Source organism: Muscardinus avellanarius, assembly GCF_963383645.1.
Source record: "Muscardinus avellanarius genome assembly, chromosome: 12".
Lineage (NCBI taxonomy): Eukaryota > Metazoa > Chordata > Mammalia > Rodentia > Gliridae > Muscardinus > Muscardinus avellanarius.
The window spans coordinates 78,523,101-78,542,166 of record NC_137798.1 but is presented as its reverse complement, the minus strand read 5'-3'; the positions used below and the strand labels follow the sequence as shown (position 1 = coordinate 78,542,166).

General features: G+C 41.4%; 1 protein-coding gene across 1 annotated transcript in view; it reads right to left on the bottom strand.

The window, feature by feature from the left end:
* Positions 1–5,409: 5,409 nt before the first annotated feature.
* BBOF1 (basal body orientation factor 1) overlaps positions 5,410–19,066 on the bottom strand; it is a gene marked incomplete at both ends in the record, with an annotated part of 48,450 nt that continues 34,793 nt past the window's right edge. The window contains 8 exons of the mRNA XM_080707177.1: positions 5,410–5,442; positions 5,521–5,632; positions 5,799–5,870; positions 7,137–7,238; positions 12,826–13,319; positions 14,573–14,717; positions 16,298–16,368; positions 18,363–18,443. Of these exons, the coding sequence (XP_080563303.1) occupies positions 5,410–5,442; positions 5,521–5,632; positions 5,799–5,870; positions 7,137–7,238; positions 12,826–13,319; positions 14,573–14,717; positions 16,298–16,368; positions 18,363–18,443 (1,110 nt within the window). The remainder of the gene's footprint in view (positions 5,443–5,520; positions 5,633–5,798; positions 5,871–7,136; positions 7,239–12,825; positions 13,320–14,572; positions 14,718–16,297; positions 16,369–18,362; positions 18,444–19,066) is intronic.

Here is a 19,066-nt window from a genome sequence, read left to right as displayed (position 1 = left end):
TTGGAAAAAGAGGATAGTAATAATTCATCCTTCTGGTTAAGCCTCACACACACCCCTCCATCACTGCAGTGGGTGAGACTTCCTGCTGAGTTTTCCTGAGCCTCTCACTCACTACACAGGATGTACTCTATTTTTACTTATCCTAACGTTGTGACAAACGATTTCTTTCTTTTTTGCTCCATGCCACATTATTGCCCTTGTGAATCATAACCACTATTTTTTTTTCCTGGTAGTACCGAGGATGGAACCCAGGGCCATTCTACCTCTAGCCCTATTTTTTTTTTCTTTATTTGGAAACAGGGTCTCACTGAGTTGCAGAGGGCCTCACTCAGTAGCCGAGGCTGGCCATGAACAGTGATCCTCCTGTCTCAGTCTCCCAGATGCTGGGAGGACAAGCGTGCGCCACCACACCCAGCTCATGACCACTATTTGTTTCTATCATTATCCCTGTTCCTCCTCCTTAAAATCACTTCTCAATGATATGCAATGGGTAAATCGACTTTTTGTTTTATGTGCCAAATATTAAATTTCAGGGTTTCAACAATCATAATCAGTGCTTCGGCCACTAATTCAACTATAAATCATTTTCTCAGAAAATTATTTCAGCCAGGCTTGGTGGTGCACGCCTGTAACCCAGTACTAGGAAGGCTGAGATAAGAGGATCACAGGTTTGGAGCCAGCCTCAGCAACCTTGTGAGGTCCTCTGCAACTTACTAAGACCCTGTTTCAAAATAAAATAGGGTTGGGATGTAGCTTATAGGTAGAATGCCTCTGGACTCAATCCCCAGCACCACACACAAACACAAAAAAGAAAAGAAAAAAGAAAAGTATTTCAAAATAAGTTGTCTGGTTTGAGTGCTATAACCATGAAAGAAGTTAAAACTCTTGCCTTAAGCAAATCTAATCTGCTACTATTTGCCAAATATATTAATCTTTCCTCTTGCCTGCATTTCTCATTAGTGATACTTTCTAATGAAGGAACGTGTCGTGTTTTGATTGGGGCCTAATTTCAAAGCTTTTCATTACATAAAGTAGTGAAGAAGAAATGCTTTGAAAGACTTCTGCTACTGTTAATTCAACTGCCTTTATGCTGCTTGTATCTTTGATAGATCTCAATTTTAAGTCAAAACGGAAACTAATGTGCTGAACAGAGTTGATTCTATCCTCCGTTGCACTATCTCAACTGAATTCTGACTTCTGAATAGAAGGCTGCTGGCTCTGAGAGCACAGTCTCTGGTCCTTACCACTGGTCATTTGTTTTTCTGCTTCCTCATTAGTCACTTAGTGCTACCTTTCTCTATGGGAGTTGTTAAAATATTTAAGGATGTGATGGAAAAGAACCTCGAGAATGCTGTGCACTCAGTAGACTTAGGCTTATTGCTACCACCTTAGGATCTGTCAGAGCCTCCAATCACTCATGGGGATTGAAACTTTAACAAAACACAAACCATATTGGGTCTTTATTTCCCCTCCCTAAAAGTGGGACAGTAGAAATTTATACTTTGAGAATGCAATTGTCCCCCCCCCATTTTTTCCTGTGATACTGGGGATTGAACCCAAGGGTATTCTACTTCTGACCTACATCCCCAGCCCTATTTTTTTATTTAATTTTTTTTCGATATTGGGGATAGAATCCAGAGGCATTCTACCTCCGGACTGTACCCCTAGCCCTATTTTTATTCTTTATTTTGAAACAGAGTCTCACTGAGTTATGAAAGGCCTTACTAAAGAGCTGAGGCTGCCTGCAAGCCTACAATCTTCCTATCTCAGCCTCCCAAGTACTGGGATTACAAGTGTGTGCCACCATGCCCAGCTTATTTTTATTTTGAAACAAGGTCTCACTAGTTGAGGAGAGTCTCACTACTTGCTGAGGCTATCTTCGAACCTCCAATCCTTCTGTCTCAGCCTCCCACGTACTGGGATTACATGCATGTGCCACCATGCTCAGCTATGTTATAGCTCATAAAACACAACAGAGCCAGGCGTGTTGGTGCATGCTTGTAATCCAAGTACTTGGGAGGCTGAGACAGAAGGATCATGAGGTTCAAATCAGCCTCAGCTACTTAGTGAGGCTCTCAGCAACTTAGAGAGACCTTGTTTCTAAATAAAATATAAAATAGGTCTAGGAGTGTAGCTTGGAGCTAGAAAGCCCCTGGGTTCCATCCCCAGTATCACAAAAAGTAAGTAGTTAAAAAAAATAAATAGCCGGGCGTGGTGGCGCAGGCTTGTAATCCCCGCGCTTGGGAGGCGGAGACAGGAGAATCGCGCAGGTTCGAAGCCAGCCGCGCTGGCGTAAGAGACCCTGTTTCAGAAATATAAAATAGGTCTGGGAGTGTAGCCCGGAGGTAGAAGGGCTTCCAGGAACCCCAGTACCACCAAATAAATAAATAAATAAATAAATAAATAAATAAATAAATAAATAAACAGCTGATATTGAGTCCAATCTAACAACTTTAGGCTCAGTTGGATAAAATGTTTTTATTGTTTAAATTCCAAGTAGAATTAAATATAATCACAAAGTCCCCTAAAATTTCTTATATTAAAGGAAAGAAATTTTTATATTTTATTCATATTTATCTTTTATTTTTGCGGGTCTGGGGATGGAACCCAGGGGCATTCGACCTCTAAGCTACACCCCCTGCCCTATTTTTTATTCTTTATTTTGAAACAGTGTCTCACTGAGTTGCAAAGGGCCTAAGTAGCTGAGGCTGTCTGTGAACCCCAATCCTCCAGTCTCAGCCTCCCAAATGCTGGGATTACAAGCATGTGCCACCACGCCCGGCTAAGGAAAGTAATTTTTTAGATGGTGCATGCCTTTAATCCCAATACATGGGAGGCAGAGACAGGAGGATTGCAGGTTTGAGGACAGCCTCAGCAAGTAGTGAGACTCATTAACCTAGCAAGACCCTATTTCAAAATAAAAATAAAATAGGGCTGGGGTGTGTTCAGATGTAAAAGGCCTATGGTAACCCCAGTACCATAAAAAATAATTAATTATTAAATTAAAATCCTGACTAATCAGCCGGGCATGGTGGCACACGCTTGTAATCTCCGCGCTTGGGAGGCTGAGACAGGAGGATTGCGTGGCCTCAGCTACTTAGTGTGGCTCTCAGCAACTTATTGAGACCCTGTTTACAAATAAAATATAAAATAGGTCTGGGAGTATAGCCCGGAGGTAGGAAGCCTCTGCGTTCCACCCCCAGTACCACCAAAAAAAAAAAAAAAAAAAATCCTGACTAATCAGAACTGTGTTGCTTTAATTGGAATCAACTCATTTGGATGGCCATTTGCTACTCAAGAATTTCTACTTTCTTGGGGGAAAAAATCTGTATAGTTGTGTTCATGCTTGTTGCAGCTAAAAAAATTCACTTATTTTCTTTTTTATCTGATATGGCTTCATTTGAACTTTCTCAGCTTCTACAATGCTAGTTGATTATGAATAATAAATTACAAATAAAAACTCTTAAAGGGAAAATATATTTTTCATGGTGCCATAATTCCTTATAATGCCTTTATCCCCAGGTCGTAGTGACTCAGATTTCCCACCTTGTCCAAAGATAAGAATTATAAGGTCACTGGGTGTGGTGGTGCATGGTTTTAATTCCAGTACTTGAGCCAAGCGTGGTAGCCCACGCTTGTAATCCCCCCACGCTTGGGAGGCTGAGACAGGAGGATCATGCAGGTTCGAAGCCAGCCTCAGCTGGCTTAAGAGACCCTGTTTCCAAATAAAGTATAAAATAGGTCTGGGAGTGTAGCCTGGAGATAAAGGTACCATCCCTAGTACCACACACACAAAAAAATAATAATTCCAGTACTTGGGAGGTTGGGACAGGAGGATCACAGATTTATAGCCAGCCTCAGCTACTTTATGAGGTTCCCAGCAATTTAGAGACTCTGTTTCAAAGTTAAGAATAAAAAATAGGACTGGGAATGCACCTCAGAGGAAGACTACCCCTGGGTTCAATTCTCAGTTTTTCAAAAATAGAGAAGAAAGAAAGGAAGAAAGGAAGAAGGAAGGAAGGCAGGCAGGCAAGCAGGCAGGGCAGGCTAGAGAAAGAATAAAGAATAGCTGGGCAAGGTGGTGCATGCTTGCAAATGCCAGTACTTGGGAGGCTGAGACAAGAGGATCAAAGGTTTGCAACCAGCCTCAGCTACTTAGGCCCTCCACAATTTAGTGAAACCCTGTTTCAAAAATAAAGAATAAAAAATAGAGCTGGGGGTGTAGCTCAGAAATAGAATGCCCCTGGGTTCAATCCCTAATACCTAAAAAAAAAAAAAAAAAGTTGACTTTTGCCCAGTACTGCAAAAAAATATTTTAAAAATGAGGTAATTATGGCCATTATGTTACAACAGCACACATTTTGGCTAGGCTGCTCATATGTTTTCTACACTAAGAAGCATTTGCATTATGTATCATGTGCCTTTACTGTGGACATTATTATAAAAACCTAAGCTGGGATCTGGGCATAGTGACGCACACTTGTAATCCTAGAATTTGGGTGTCTGAAACAGGAGAAGCAAGGTTGGCAGACAGCCTCAGCTACCTAGTGAGGCCCTATGCAACTCAGTGAGACCCTGTTTCAAAATAAAGAATAAAAAAGGGGCTGGGGGTGTATCTCAGAAGTAGAATGTCCCTGGATTCCATCCCCAGTACCTCAAAAAAAAAAAAAAAAATCTAAGCTGGTGTGAGAGTACTGAGATGCAGGCTCCTGCTTAAAGGGTTAAGGAAGCAACTCTGGCTGCTGAGAAGCAGCTTGGAATGCCAGGCTGGGAGGGAAGCATACTTCCTCTAATCAGCGAGCTATGAGTATTGCCAAGTTCCCTTCAAGGCCAGGAAAGCAGCTCCGGGCCTCTCTGAATGTCCTTCCCAGCATAGACATCTCTCAGAAAACTTATTGGTATGATCAACAGCTTGAGATGTTATGAGCGGTCACAGGTGTTGTTTGCTTCTAATCGTAAAGCAAAGAGTTGCTTTGAGACTCATCCTTTGGCTTTACTCACACACATCCACTGTTGCTTGAAGAGAACCTTGTAATGTCTAAAATAGTTAATTTGTCTATGGATCCCATAGAAGCTTTCTCTATAAAAGTCTGATTGCTCTCTCAATAAAACATGCAGCGTACATGAAACCTGCATCCCCTGTGTCCTGTATATAAAGAGGCTTTACCCTTAGGTCTTCAGTGCACTAGATACTGACAAGCTGGGTTAGGTGGTGCACACTTGTAATTCCAGTACTTGGAAGGCTGAGATAGGAGGATTCCAGGTTTCCAGCCAGCCTCATAAACTTAGACTATGTTTCAAAATAAAAATAAAATAGGGCTGAGGGTGTAGCTCAAAGGGTAGAATGCCCCTGGGTTTACCAAAAATAAATAAATACTTCTATGATCACATACTAGTGCTATTTGTTCTTCATTCTGTTGGTTTCTGAGAGCTCCCGACTGGCTAGTAAAGAAAACAAGAAGCTGCATGGTAAAGAGTAACAGTTGTGTGAACTACTTGCTTAGATTATAGCCTCCTTACTGTGTCGGACTCCTGTGGCTCTTTCGGATTATTGGAGAGCATAATTTCACCAGAGTCTGATACTGCAACTTGCTGGGTGATGAAGGTTTGATCTTGAACCTTATTTTCATTCCTGCAATAATAACAAAATTTTATTGCTGTCAACAACCATACAGAGAACTTGGTTTAGAACAACAGATATGCTATAGTTTTCTCACTCAACTCTAGCACATGTAAGAAGCACACAAGGACCACTGTGATCAGACTCACAGTCAAGACTTTGGAAAGAAAGATCTTACCCGAGTGCCTTTGTTTCTCCACTGTCAGTAATATAGTCTGGAACTGGAGGCTTGGAACTCTGTCTGTATTTCCTATAATGGGTAAAAGTCGAACATAATGAGGCAATCCTCTTATGCCCTCATAATTTAACAACCCCCTTGAAATCCAAATGTTTCATTTGGATAGGCTTATTTTTGAAATGAACTTTAACACACACACACATACATATGATACAGTAGGCAAGATAATACATATTCACTTAAAGTTGAGATATGCTGAACTCAAGAAATGTAAATATTTATGGAGATGATCATAATGAAGATACTCATACAACAGCTTTTAATGGTGAAGGGCAAGGCTAAACCAGAGTTCCAGAGAAAACATCCAGAAAAGCTCCCTTCCCACTGAGCCTTGTGGCAATGCCAGTAATCCCAGTACTTGGGAGACTGAGGCCCTCTTTCAAGATAAAAAGTAAAAAAATAAGACTGGGCCTATAACCTCAGTACTCAGGAGGCTGAGACAGGAGGATCACAGGTTTAAGGGCAGCCTCAGCAACTTAGCAAGACTCTCAGCAACCTAGCAAGGCCATGTTTCAAAAGAAAAAACAGGTCTGGGGTTGTAGAATAAGAGGTGGAATGCTCCTGGATTCAATCTCCAGTACCACACACAAAAGGAAGAAAACCTTTAGGCTGATCGTGTTGGCACATGCCTGTAATCCCAATATTTCAGAGGCTCAGACAGAAGGGTCACAGGTTCAAGAACAGCCTCAGCCAAGCAATGAGACCCTCAGTGACCTAGCAAGACCCTGTATCAAAATAAAAAATAAAAAGGGCTGCGGGTGTAGCTTGAAGGCAGAATATCCAGTAGTATATATACACACACACGCACACGCACACGCACACGCACACACACAAAGGGATGGGATGCAGCTTAGTTGTAGAATACCCCTGGGTGTAATCCCTAGTACTAAAAAAAAGAAAAATAACTTCTTGGAATATCTGTGATTTTCTGTTTGCCCTTCTATATCTCTTTCTTATTTTAGAGATTCCCTTGATTAATATTCATCTTAAATTCATTTACTTATCTTTGCAAATCAATCAAGCTTTCATAATCATCTTTCTAAGTTACAGCACATATCACCCTCAAAATTAGGGTGTGTTTCTCTCCCCTTAATTCCAAGTCACCTTTGTTTCCATGGAAGCTCATGCCTTCATCTCCTACTTATCCCTGGGAACTCAAGTAGATAAGCAGTAGGATCCTTTTCTATTTGGTCCTTTAATTCTAAGCATAAATTCATTTTTCCTATGTGGTTTCTAGTTTTTATAACTTGGCATTTCATTGCAGAAATAAGAAATTACCTAGTAACAAAACCATTCATTTTTGCAAAAAGTAATCTCAAGACTCTTTCCTTCTGCTCCCAGGTCAGTTCTCCAATATCCACATTTCTTTGAGTATTTGTCCTAAGGAATTTCAAAGAAAAAAAGCAAAGAAGAAAAATTTGATCAGAGTAAGCTTTTCTTCTCTTTTAAAAAAATGTAAAATATGTAAACATAAAAATTCCATGCCATAACTAAATATTTTGTAATGTCTACAAACAAACTATGTCTATTAGAAAATTGTAGTTGAAGAGCCAGGTTTGGTGGTGTACATTTGTAATCCCAGCATTTGGAGACTGAGACAGGAGGATTGTGGTTCACAGACAGCCTCAGCTATTAGTGAGGCCCTTTGCAACTTAGTGAAGACCCTGTTTCAAAATAAAGAATCAAAAGTAGAATTCCCCAGTACCACACACACAAAAAAAATTCTAGTTGAAGCTGGGCATGGTAGTGCATACTTGTAATCCCAGTATTTGGGAGGTCAAGAAAAGAGGATCGCAGATTCATAGACAGCCTCAGCTACTTTTAGTGAGGCCCTCTGAAACTTACTGAGACCCTGTTACAAAAATAAAGAATAAGGAGCCAGGCATGGTGGCTCACGATTGTAATCCCCACACTTGGGAGGCTGAGACAGGAGGATCGTGCAGTTTCGAAGCCAGCCTCAGCTACTTACTGAGGTTCTCAGCAACTTAGTGAGACTCTGTTTCAAATTTTTTTTTCTTATTTATTTATTTATTTATTTATTTATTTATTTTATTGGTGCACTGTATTCATACATCATAGTGGGATACAAACTTTTGTAGACATACATGCACACATTGCCCAGTAAGCCCCCACCCGACCCCCACCCCATTCTCTCCCCATCCCTCCCTCCCATGCTTGGCTTAGTGGTTGACATCTAGTATTATAACAATTTATCCAAAATTAAAAATGATAATCTCACATAACAGTTTCATTTGTCTGATACCAAGTTTTTGATGACTTAAAGATAACATTTCAATATTTCTTTTTACTTTCTTTCTTACCAGAGAATATTTTTTTTCTATTTTTTTTAGGTGAAACTATCATATATTTATATATTTATTTTTCAGGAAAAAAAATCTATCCTAATATGGAATATGGACTCTAGATACCCAAAACGATCTTGAAAAAGAACAAAGCTAGAAGATATATATTTTCTGATTTCAAACCATATAAAACTACAATAAGTGAAACAGTGTAGTACTATTCTAAAGGCAGATATATAAACCATTGGAGTTAAATAAAAGCCTAGAGCTAAATTCTTCCCTATATTGTCAAGTTATTTTTGACAAGGTTTCCACGAACATTTGGTGGTGGAAATAATAATCTTTTAACTAAATATTGTTGAAACATAATAATTACATGGAAAAGAATAAAGTTGGACCCTTACCTAATCCCATATACAAATATTAACTCAAAATAGATAAAAGACCTAAATATAAATCTTAAGACTATAAACTTTTAGGAGAAAATCTGGGTCATAAAACCTCACAACATTGAAATTGGCAGTGATTTCTTGGATATGATTTCAATGGCACAGGCAACAGAAGAGTATACAAACTCCCTAAAAAATAAAAAAAGAATATTGTATATCCAAAGACAATGTAAACAGAGTTAACAGTTGCTAATAGAATGGGATAAAATATTTCCAAATGCTATATCTGAAGGTATATTAATATTCCAACTAGAAATCCTAAAAATTACCAACAATAAAGGCAAACAATACCATTTAGAGATAGGTAAAAGACTAACATAAATAATGAATCTCCACAGATAACCAGTCTTAGTTGTCTGTTGGATGGAAACTCTTGTTTCTCAGGTTCTGGTGTGTGTTATCTATTTTTTCTTCTTTGTAGTTAATCTCTTTGAGTATTTTCTCTAGTGCTGGTTTTGAAGACATAAATTCCTTCAGTTGCTGTTTGTCATGGAAGCTTCTTATTTCTCTATCTAATTTGATAGAAAGTTTTGCTGGGTAGGAAATTTTTGGCTGGAAGTCGTTTTCTTTCAGAGTTTTGGCTGGAAGTCGTTTTCTTTCAGAGTTTGAAATATGTTACTCCAAGCCCTTCTGGCTCTCATGACTTGGTTTGGGAAGTCTGGAGTGATTCTAATTGGTTTGCCTCTGAATGTCACTTGGCCCTTTGTTTTTGTTGCCTTTAAGATTCTCTGCTTGGCTTCCACATTGGTCATTTTGACAATTATGTGGCGTGGGGATCCTCTTCTCCGATCCTGTCTAAAGGGAGTTCTATAAGTTTCCTGGACCTGTGTATCGACCTCTTGCTCTATGTTTGGAAAATTTTCTGCTATTACTTCCTTGAAGAGATTGTTGATCCCTTTGGTTTCACTTTCTTTTCCCTCCTCTATTCCAATTATTCTTAGGTTAGCTCTCTTAAAATGGGCCCATATTTCTTCAATATCAGATTCCTGCTGTCAGATATTTTTTCCTAGATTAGAAACTATTCGTTCATTTTTGGAATGATCATCTTCTAAGAGCGAGATTCTGTTCTCCATGTGGTCTAATCGGTTGTTTGTGCTTTGAATTGAGGCCTTTACTTCATTAATTGCATCCTTTATCTCTTTTTGGCTCTCTCTGAGTTCTTTTTGAAGCACCTCTATTATTTCTACAGTTATTTTCCTGATTTGATCTTCTAGAAATCTCTGATTTTCTGTTTTATCGGGTTCTGTTGTTGTGGGGTTGTGGGCATTCATTGCTCCAGTATTATTCCTCTTTCCCATGATTTCGGAAGTTTGTGCCTTCTCTGGGTTCTTCCTTTGGGTCACTATGACTTCACTTAAGGTGCTCTGGATCTCGAGTCAGTAGTATCTCAGACCCACTACTCCTTTACTGGGTTGTATCACAGAGTCTCCGACCCAGAGAGTCGATAGAGGCTGCTTTAGACTGTGGGGGGTGTGCCAGGTTGGGCGTTCTCCTATGGTGTGATATCTCTGCCACTGCCCCTCCCCCACTGGGTCAAGTCCCAGGGAGTACAGTACTGGGATTTCTCCTCTGTGGCCCGCAATTTGACTCACTGTTCTTGAGTACGCAGATGTAGCTGTACTGGTCTCGGTGAATTCTCTGCTGCTGCCGCCGGTGGCAATATGGCGCCGCTGGTACGCCCTCGGCCGTGAGGCTGGCGTATTTCTTCTTGGTTTTGATTTCCACTCTGAATCCCTGCGGCGTGTGCTGAGCTCAGCCACTGGGAGCTTTAGATTTTACCTGTGGCGAGAAATCCTGCCTGGCTGTTCCGCAGCGGCTTACCTTGGCTTGCTTTAGCCATCCGGTGAAGTCGCCGCTGCTGCTGGCAGTATGGCGCTGCTGCCGCGGTCTCGGGCGTGAGGCCGGTGTATCTCCTCTGTGGCTCTGAGCTCTGTTCTCAGTCCGCTTTCTCTCTGGAGCCTGGTGATTTTTTGTTTCTCTGGTGATGGTGTTTTCTGGCTATGAAAGGCGCTGATTTTGTGGTAATGGAGATTAGTTGTTAGCGGGGCTCTTAAGCCCCGCTTTTCTCGGTCGCCATCTTCCCGGAAGTCTCCATGTTTCAAAATTTAAAAAATATATAAAATAGATCTGGGAGTATAGGCCGGAGGTAGAAAGCCCCTATGTTCCACTCCTAGTAACACACACACACACACACAGAATAAAAAATATGACTAGGAGTATATCTGAGAAGTAGAATGTCCTGGATTCAATCACCAGTATTGAAGAAGAAGAAAAAAAAGAAAAAAAGAAAAAATCACAGTTGATCTGACGTGATGGCACACACCTGCTATCCCAGTACTTGGGAGTCTGAGACAGGAGGATCAAAGGTTCAAGACCAGCCTTAGCAATTTAGTGAGGCTCTCAACAACCTAGTGAGATTCTGTTTGAAAACAAAACAAATAAAGCACACATGATGGCACACACTTGTAATCCCAGTACTTGGGAGGCTGAGACAGGAGGATCCGGGTTTGCGACCAGCCTCAGCTACTTAGTGAGGCCCTCTGCAACTTAGTGAGACCCTGTTTCAAAATAAAGAATAAAAAAATAGCCAGGCGTGGTGGCGCATGCTTGTAATCCCCGCGCTTGGGAGGCTGAGAAAGGAGGATCACATGGGTTCGAAGCCAGCCTCAGCTACTTAGTGAGGCCTTTAGGCTTTTTCCAAATAAACCTTGTTTGTTTGTTTTTGCGGATATAGGGATGAAACTCAGAGGCATCTGACCTCCGAGCTACAACCCCTGCCCTATTTTTTATTCCTTATTTTGAAACAGGGTCTCACTAAGTTGCGGAAGGCCTCACGAAGTAGCTGAGGCTGTCCGCGAACTGCGAACCGTGATCCTCTGGTCTCAGCCTCCCGAATGCTGGGATTACAAGTGTGCACCACCACGCCCGGCTCTGGAGAACATTATATGAAGTGAGATTAGGCAAGCATAGAAGACAAGGGACATAGGTTTTCTCTAATATACTTCAGCTAGAGAGTATTTGGGATACCAGAGGGACTCCAGATAATGGAGGAGATCCTCAGTGAAGCCAGGGAAAAAGGGTAGGGGAGGAAGAAGGCTGAGGTTCATTAATGGAAATGCTACCTGAGACTATGTGTGTACATGTGAATATAACATTGTTAACTTACACACTTGGTATTGGGAGGGAGGGAAATGGGGAGGCCAGAGACGGGGAACTAAGTACTGTGTGAATGTATGCCATTGTCAACATGATCTACATTATGATGTGAGACTATAATGCACCAACAGTAAGTAAACAATAAATAAAATTATATGGTAAGTTAGAAGGTTGAGATTGGAGGACCTCAGGTTCAAGGACAGCCTCAGTAACATAGAGACTCTATTTCCAAATAAAAAATAAAATAGGGCTGGGGGTATATCTCAGAGATAGAATGCCCTGGGTTCAATCCCTAGTACACTGAAGAAAAAAATTTAACCTTACTCTAATCAAGCTTGTTTAATTTCCAGTTTTAAGATAAGGGAACAAGTTAAGAGATATTACAGTGACATCTTATAGGACAAATAATCTAGTCTTTCTGTCCCTTCTTTCTTTTTCTTTTAGTACTGGGGATTGACCCAAGGGACACTGTATCTCTGAGCTATAACCCCAGCCCTATTTATTTTGATTTTGAGACAGGGTCTTACTAAATTACTGAGGGTGTTTCTAAATGGCTGAGGTTGGCCTCAAATCTACGATCCTGATGTCTCAGCCTCCTAAGTATCAAAATTACAGGCATGCATCACCACACCCAGCTAATCTGTACTCTCTTTAACAAATTTTTGTCAGGAGAAAGATGGAGGCACCTAGCAAGAGTTTACATACTAAGCTCTACACACTATAAGGGTTACAAGGATGGGCCGGGCATGGTGGTGCATGCTTGTAATTCCAGCATTCAGGAGACTGCAGTTCGAGGACAGCCTCAGCTACTTAGTGAGGCCCTTCACAACTCAGTGAGACACTGTTTCAAATAATAAAGAGACTAAAAAAAAGGACTGCGGGTGTAGCTCAGAGGTAGACTGCCCCTAGGTTCCATCCCCAGTACCACACACACAAAAAAAAGATGAGTAAGTCTGTTCCCATTCTCTCAATAACTACTGAGAACAACCTATTCAACACTTGGATATTATCAAACTTACTTCTTTAAAGGGCACAAAATAATATACGTGTTATTAGTACCATTTTTCAGCCTCCATAAGATCCTGATTCACACTATTGGTGCTGTGTTCTCTGCCATCAAATGTCCTGATTTGGGGATATTCTGCTTTTCCTGCATATGCTGTTCTCATTTTCAAATTGAAAGCATTTTGTGCTATGCGCTTATAATGCTTTCTGTTGACTAGGATCTGTTCCTTCACTTCGTATAGAGCATCTAAGAAGAACCTTTCCACTTCTGTTCTCTCATCCAGTATGTTCTTGGCCAGTTTCTTCATGCGATTCATTTCCTTGTCCTTCATCTGTAGAAGGTGCTGCAGCTTGTCAATTTCTACCCGACCTGCTTGGTTCTCTGTCGTTGCCTGTTGCTGCAGTTTCGAAACTTCAGTCTCAAATTCTTTGGTCATATAAGTCAGAGCATTCTCCAAACTTAACACCTTCTTGCGAAGAGTTTGGATTTGTGCTCTTTGCTGGGTAAGTTGCATAATCTTTTCCTTAATCAAGAGCTCATTGATCTCCTAAAAACAGAAAGATGAGATGTAAGAGGTTTTTTTTTTTTCTTTAATCATTACAGAACCTAAAAGTTCCTCACTAATTTCCATTACCTCATGAATTTTGAGTTTGATGCTAGGCTAAGAAGTCGACTGTTTCTGTGAAGAAAAAGTAAGAAACACCCTAGGGCGAACTTATGAAGGCAATCCACTGATCTTACTAATTATGGAACTTTCAAACTTCCTTTAAAATTCTGAAAGATTAAGTATTTTACATTGTCAATGTAAAAAAAAACTATAAATTAACAGGTATAAAATGGTAACTGTCGTGTCATAATTGCCTATCCTAAAATCCATTTCCCCCTTCCCGTTCCTCATAATAAAACCCCAGTTTTAGCTGGGTGTGGTGGCGCAGGCTTGTAATCCCAGCATTCAGGAGGTGGAGACCAGAGGATCAGGGTTTACAGACAGCCTCAGCTACTTAGCAAGGCCCTTTGCAACTCGGTGAGACTCTTTCAAAATAAAGACTGAAAAATAGGACTAGCGCAGAGGTAGAATGCCCAAGTTCCATCCCCAGTACCACCAAAATCTTTTTTATTCAGGAAGACAACAGAAATGAGTGAAAATTCCCAGATTCTTTTACAGTTCAGCATAGTCAGGTTCTGGTCAAAGAAATACAAGTGGAGGTGAGTGAAGGACTTGGGAAGCCCTCTAAAGGAGGAGGGCTTCTTTTTCTTCTTGCTCTTCCTTCTTCTGTTTGGAGTAAAAGTCAGAGTTCCAGTAGCCACCTGGGCCATGAGGTAACTTTGAGGATGAAAGCCATGTGTTGTAGAGCAGAGTTAAGGAAACCAAATGTGTGTGTGTGTGTGTGTGTGTGTGTGTGTGTGTGTGTGTGTTACTGGGGAATGAACTCAGGGGCATTCTACTTCCAAACTACACTTCCAGCCTGTTTTTATTTTTTGTTTTGAAACAGGGTATCACTAGGTGGTGAAAAGTCTCACTAAATTGCTCAGGTTGTCCTCAAACCTGTGGTCCTCCTGTACCGGGATTACAGGCATGCACCACCAGGCCTGGCTTTGATATATTGTTTATAACGTTAAGTCTAATGATTCTTCTAAGCCATTCAGTGGTTAATATTTTCAGATAAACACAGTGCATCACCCAGATAGAAGAAACATGGTCCTATTGCCTTTATATATAATTATATTTAATTCTTGGCATCCACCATCCCAATCCTTAAAAAAAAAACAAGAGGAAACAGTCTAAATAGGAAAGGAAACCTTCTGATGTAAAAGGAAAGTTTGATTCTCTTCCAACTTCTTGGAGTTTTTTTGTAGAGCATCAGCTTCCTTCAGGTGGTATGTGAGCGCTCTCTGGAGATAAACATTCTCTTTAAAAACATTTCTTCCAGCAGTGTTTAATTGCCTGAAATAAATATAAGATCCTGAAGTACAGGTATTAAAACTTATTATCTAAGTTTCAGATGCTATCAAATGAGAACAATGGCTGCTTTACCCTCCAACAGAGCATCATGAAGCTGAGGATATACCTCAGTTGCCCAGCACTTGCCTAGCACACGTAAGGCCCTAGGTTTGATCCTCCACTCTTTTATATTCTCAAAGGTAAGAGGGGACTGTGACTAAGTTCTCACCCTGTAGAAAAGTGATATACTTCCAGGTATTTAAGTTCCCATGTTCTCTCCTGTCCACGTGACTGGACCTGGCTCAATCACCATTTGAAAGAGCTGCCAGGTTCACATCTGATTGTGACATGAACAAGAAATAAACCATCAGCTAGCCGTGGTGGTGCATGCTTGTAATCCCAGCATTTGGGAGGATGAGACAGGAGGATCGTGGTTCGAGGACAGCCTCAGCTACTACTTAGTGAGGCCCTTTGCAACTAAGTGAAACCCTGTTTCCAAATAAAGAATAGAAAATAGGGCTGGGGGTGTAGCTTGGAGGTAGAATGCCTCTGGGTTCCATCCCCAGTACCACAAACAAACAAACCATCAAGTTGGATGTGGTGGAGTGGGACTGAAATTCCAGTACTCAGGAGGCTGAAACAGGAGGATTGCAGGTTTAAAACTAGCCTCAGCAACTAGCAAGACCCTGTTTCAAAAACAAAGACTTGAAAAGAAGGACTGAAGCCGGGCGTGGTGGCACACGCTTGTAATCCCCGCACTTGGGAGGCTGAGACAAGAAGATCATGCAGGTTCGAAGCCAGCTTCAGCTAGCTTAAGAGATCCTGTTTCCAGATAAAATATAAAATAGGTCTGGGAGTGTAGCCCAGAGGTAGAAGGCTCCTGGGTTCCATCCCCAGTACCACCCCCCCCACAAAAAAAAGAAAAGGAGGACCAGGGTATAGCTTGAGATAGAATGCCCTAAGTTTGATCGCCAAGATAAAAAAGAGGCTGGAAATACAGCTCAGTGCTTTCCTAGCAGATATAACCCCCAAGTACCCAAAACATGAGGAAGCTAGCCGGGTAGGGTGGCGCACGCTTGTAATCCCCATGCTTGGGAGGCTGAGACAGGAGAATCACAGAGGTTCGAAGCCAGCCTCAGCTACTTAGTGAGGCTCTCAGCAATGTAGTGAGACCCTGTTTTCAAATAAATATAAAATAGTTCTGGGAATACAGCCTAGAGGTAGAAAGCCTCTGGGTTCCACCCCCAGTACCACCAAAAAAAAAAAAAAAATGAGGGAGCTAGTAATGTAGCCCAGTGATAGAATGCTTGCCTCCCATCATGAGGCTCTGGGTTTAATCTTTGGTATCGCAAACTAACACTCTCTCCTCCTCCTCCTCCTCCTCCTCCTCTTCCTCCTCCTCCTCCTCTCTCTCTCTCTCTCTCTCTCTCTCTCTCTCTCTCTCTCTCTCTCACACACACACACACACACACACACACACACACACACACACAGGAAAGAAAGAAAGAAAGGAAGGAAGAAAGAAAACAAGCCGGAAAATAGGTAAGAGAGGCTATATGAAAAAAGAAGCATCAGTCTCTTACGCCACAGCTTCATGGTAGGCTCTCTCTGCCAGCGTTACTATCCTCTTTTCAGCCTCTAGTTCTAGTCGGCGCTAAAAAAGAAAACAGCTTATTTAAGTACAATTATCTTTCGTGTGGGGGGGGTACTGGGGACTGAACCCTAGGGCATTCTACTTCTAGCACCACCAGCTCTATCTTATTTTTAATTAATTAATTATTTATTTATTTATTTATTGTGGTACTGGGAATTGAACCCAGGGACATTCTATCTCCAAGCTATACCCCAGCCCAATTTTTTATTCTTTATTTTGAAACAGGGTCTCACTAAGTTGCAGAGGGCCTCACTAAGTAGCTGAGGCTGCCTGCAAACCCATATCTTCCTGTCTCAGCCTCCTAAATACTAGCATTACAGACATGTGCTACCATGTGTGGCTTAAATACAACTGTGTGTGTGTGTGTTCCCGCGCACGCGTGCTTGGTACCAGAGACTTCACCCATTTTGAAACAGGGTCAAGCCAGGTGTGGTGGTATGCTTATAATCCCAGTACTTCTGAGGCTACGCTAGAAGGAACACAGGTTTGAGGACAGCCTCCGCAAGTAGTCAGACTCTCATCAGTCTAGTGAGACCTTGTTTCAAAATCAAAATAAAATGGGGCTTAGGGTGTATCTTGGAGGTAGAATGCCCCTGGGTTCAATCCCCAGTAACTAACACACACACACACACACACACACACACACACACACACACACACGGGTCTTGCTAAATTGCTAAAAATGGTCTATAATCTGTAATCCTTCTGTCTCAGCCTCCCAAGTACTAAGATTATAAGTATGTACCACCACACCAAGTCTTTTTTTTTTTTTTTTTGCAGGTATGGGGATGGAACCCAGGGGCATTCAACCTCCGAGCTACACCCCCTGAGCTACACCCCTGCCCTGTTTTTTATTCTTTACTTTGAAACAGGGTCTCACTAAGTTGCGGAGGTGAGGCTGTCCACGAACCGCGATCCTCCGGTTTCAGCCTCCTGAATGCTGGGATTACAAGCATGTGCTACCATGCCCAGCTCACACCAAGTTTTAAACATGGCTTTGCATGGGGAAAGGGGAGTTTCTGGGGATGGAACTCATGGGTTTTCTACATCCACACTACATCCCCAGCTCTATTTTATTTTTTATTTGGAAACAGATCTCACTAAGTTACAAAGGACCTCACAAAGTTGCTGAGGCTGTCCTCAAACCTGTAATCCTCCTGTCTCAGCCTCCCAAATACTGAGATTACAGGTGTGTATCACCACAGGCAACTGGAAAGATTCTTTATATGACCAGGTAGAGCATGCTGAGGTATGAGATAAATGAACAGGTAGTCCACTGCCAGGAAACAGCATTTCAGGAGCTCAAAGCAGCATAGAAGATACACCCATGACGTCTGTAGCAGCAGGGTGAGGTAGATATTCCGTGGGGTAGCCAACCAACACTTAATTCCCATTCTCCTTTTTCTTTCCCAGCAGCTTCTACTTGTGTCTGGAAAAACAAAACACTCTTTCCCAGCATCCTTTATAATATGGCTCTGGCCAATTAGATGTAAGAAGAAATCTTCTAGGAGCTTCTGGAAAAGATTTTATGGTTTCCAGATAAAAGAGACATACATCTGGAACCTTTCATTCTTGTTTTAATCACAAACAAAACTTGGATTAACTGTCTTGAAACCATGAGGGAAGGGCCAAGAGCAACCTAATCTCAGACATGATAACACTATTTATATCAGCACTATTACTCTCAGGCATTCTGTAAACTGACTAAACACTTTTTATTCTTTATTTTGAAACAGGGTCTCACTAAGTTGCAGAGGGCCTCACTAAGTAGCTGAGGCTGGCTGCGAACCTTCAATCCTTCTGTCTCAGCCTCCCAAGTACTGGGATTATAAGCGTGTGCCACCATGCCTGGCTGCTAATTTTTATTCTTCTATGACTTAATAATAGTCTTCTAATAAGATACCAGATGGAAGGTTGATATGACTCAGAATACATATAAATATACTTATGTTGTTCTAGTAAACATAGCATTTATCAACCCCAATATTCTGTACCTTTTCTTCGAAAAATCTGCCTTCCAATCTTCTGAGAGATTCCTGATGTTTCCTCTCTGAGGTCCTTAAAATTTCTTTCAGCTAAAATTTAAAGAACAAAAACTGGTCAATATGAAATTGGGTCAATTGGAACATATTCCTAGGAAGTTGTCAATAAAGAAACACTTTCTTGTTACATATTACTTCCAAATCCTAAGACAATTCTGTGTCCTACCTCTGTGTACCATATTTCCACAATCTATAGATTTACGAGATCAGCTGAGTTTTTTATTTTTTGCGGTGCTGGGGATGGAACCCAGGGGCATTCTACCTCCAAGTGACATCCCCCAGCACTATTGTTTCTTATTCTTTATTTTAAAATAGAGTCACACTGAGTTGCAAAGGACCTCACTAAGTAGCTGAGGCTGGCTGAGAACAGCAATCCTCCTGTCTCAGCCTCTTGAATGCTGGGATTACAAGTGTGCACCACCACACCCAATTTAGCTGAGTTTTTATTATTTTATTTTATTTTATTTTTGGTGGCACTGGAGGTGGAACCCAGAGGCTTTCTACCTCCCGGCTATACTCCCAGGCCTATTTTTTATATTTTATTTGGAAACAGGGTCTCACTAAGTTGCTGAGAGCCTCACTAAGTAGCTGAGGCTGGCTTCGAACCTGCGCGATCCTCCTGTCAGCCTCCCAAGCACGGGGATTACAAGCGTGTG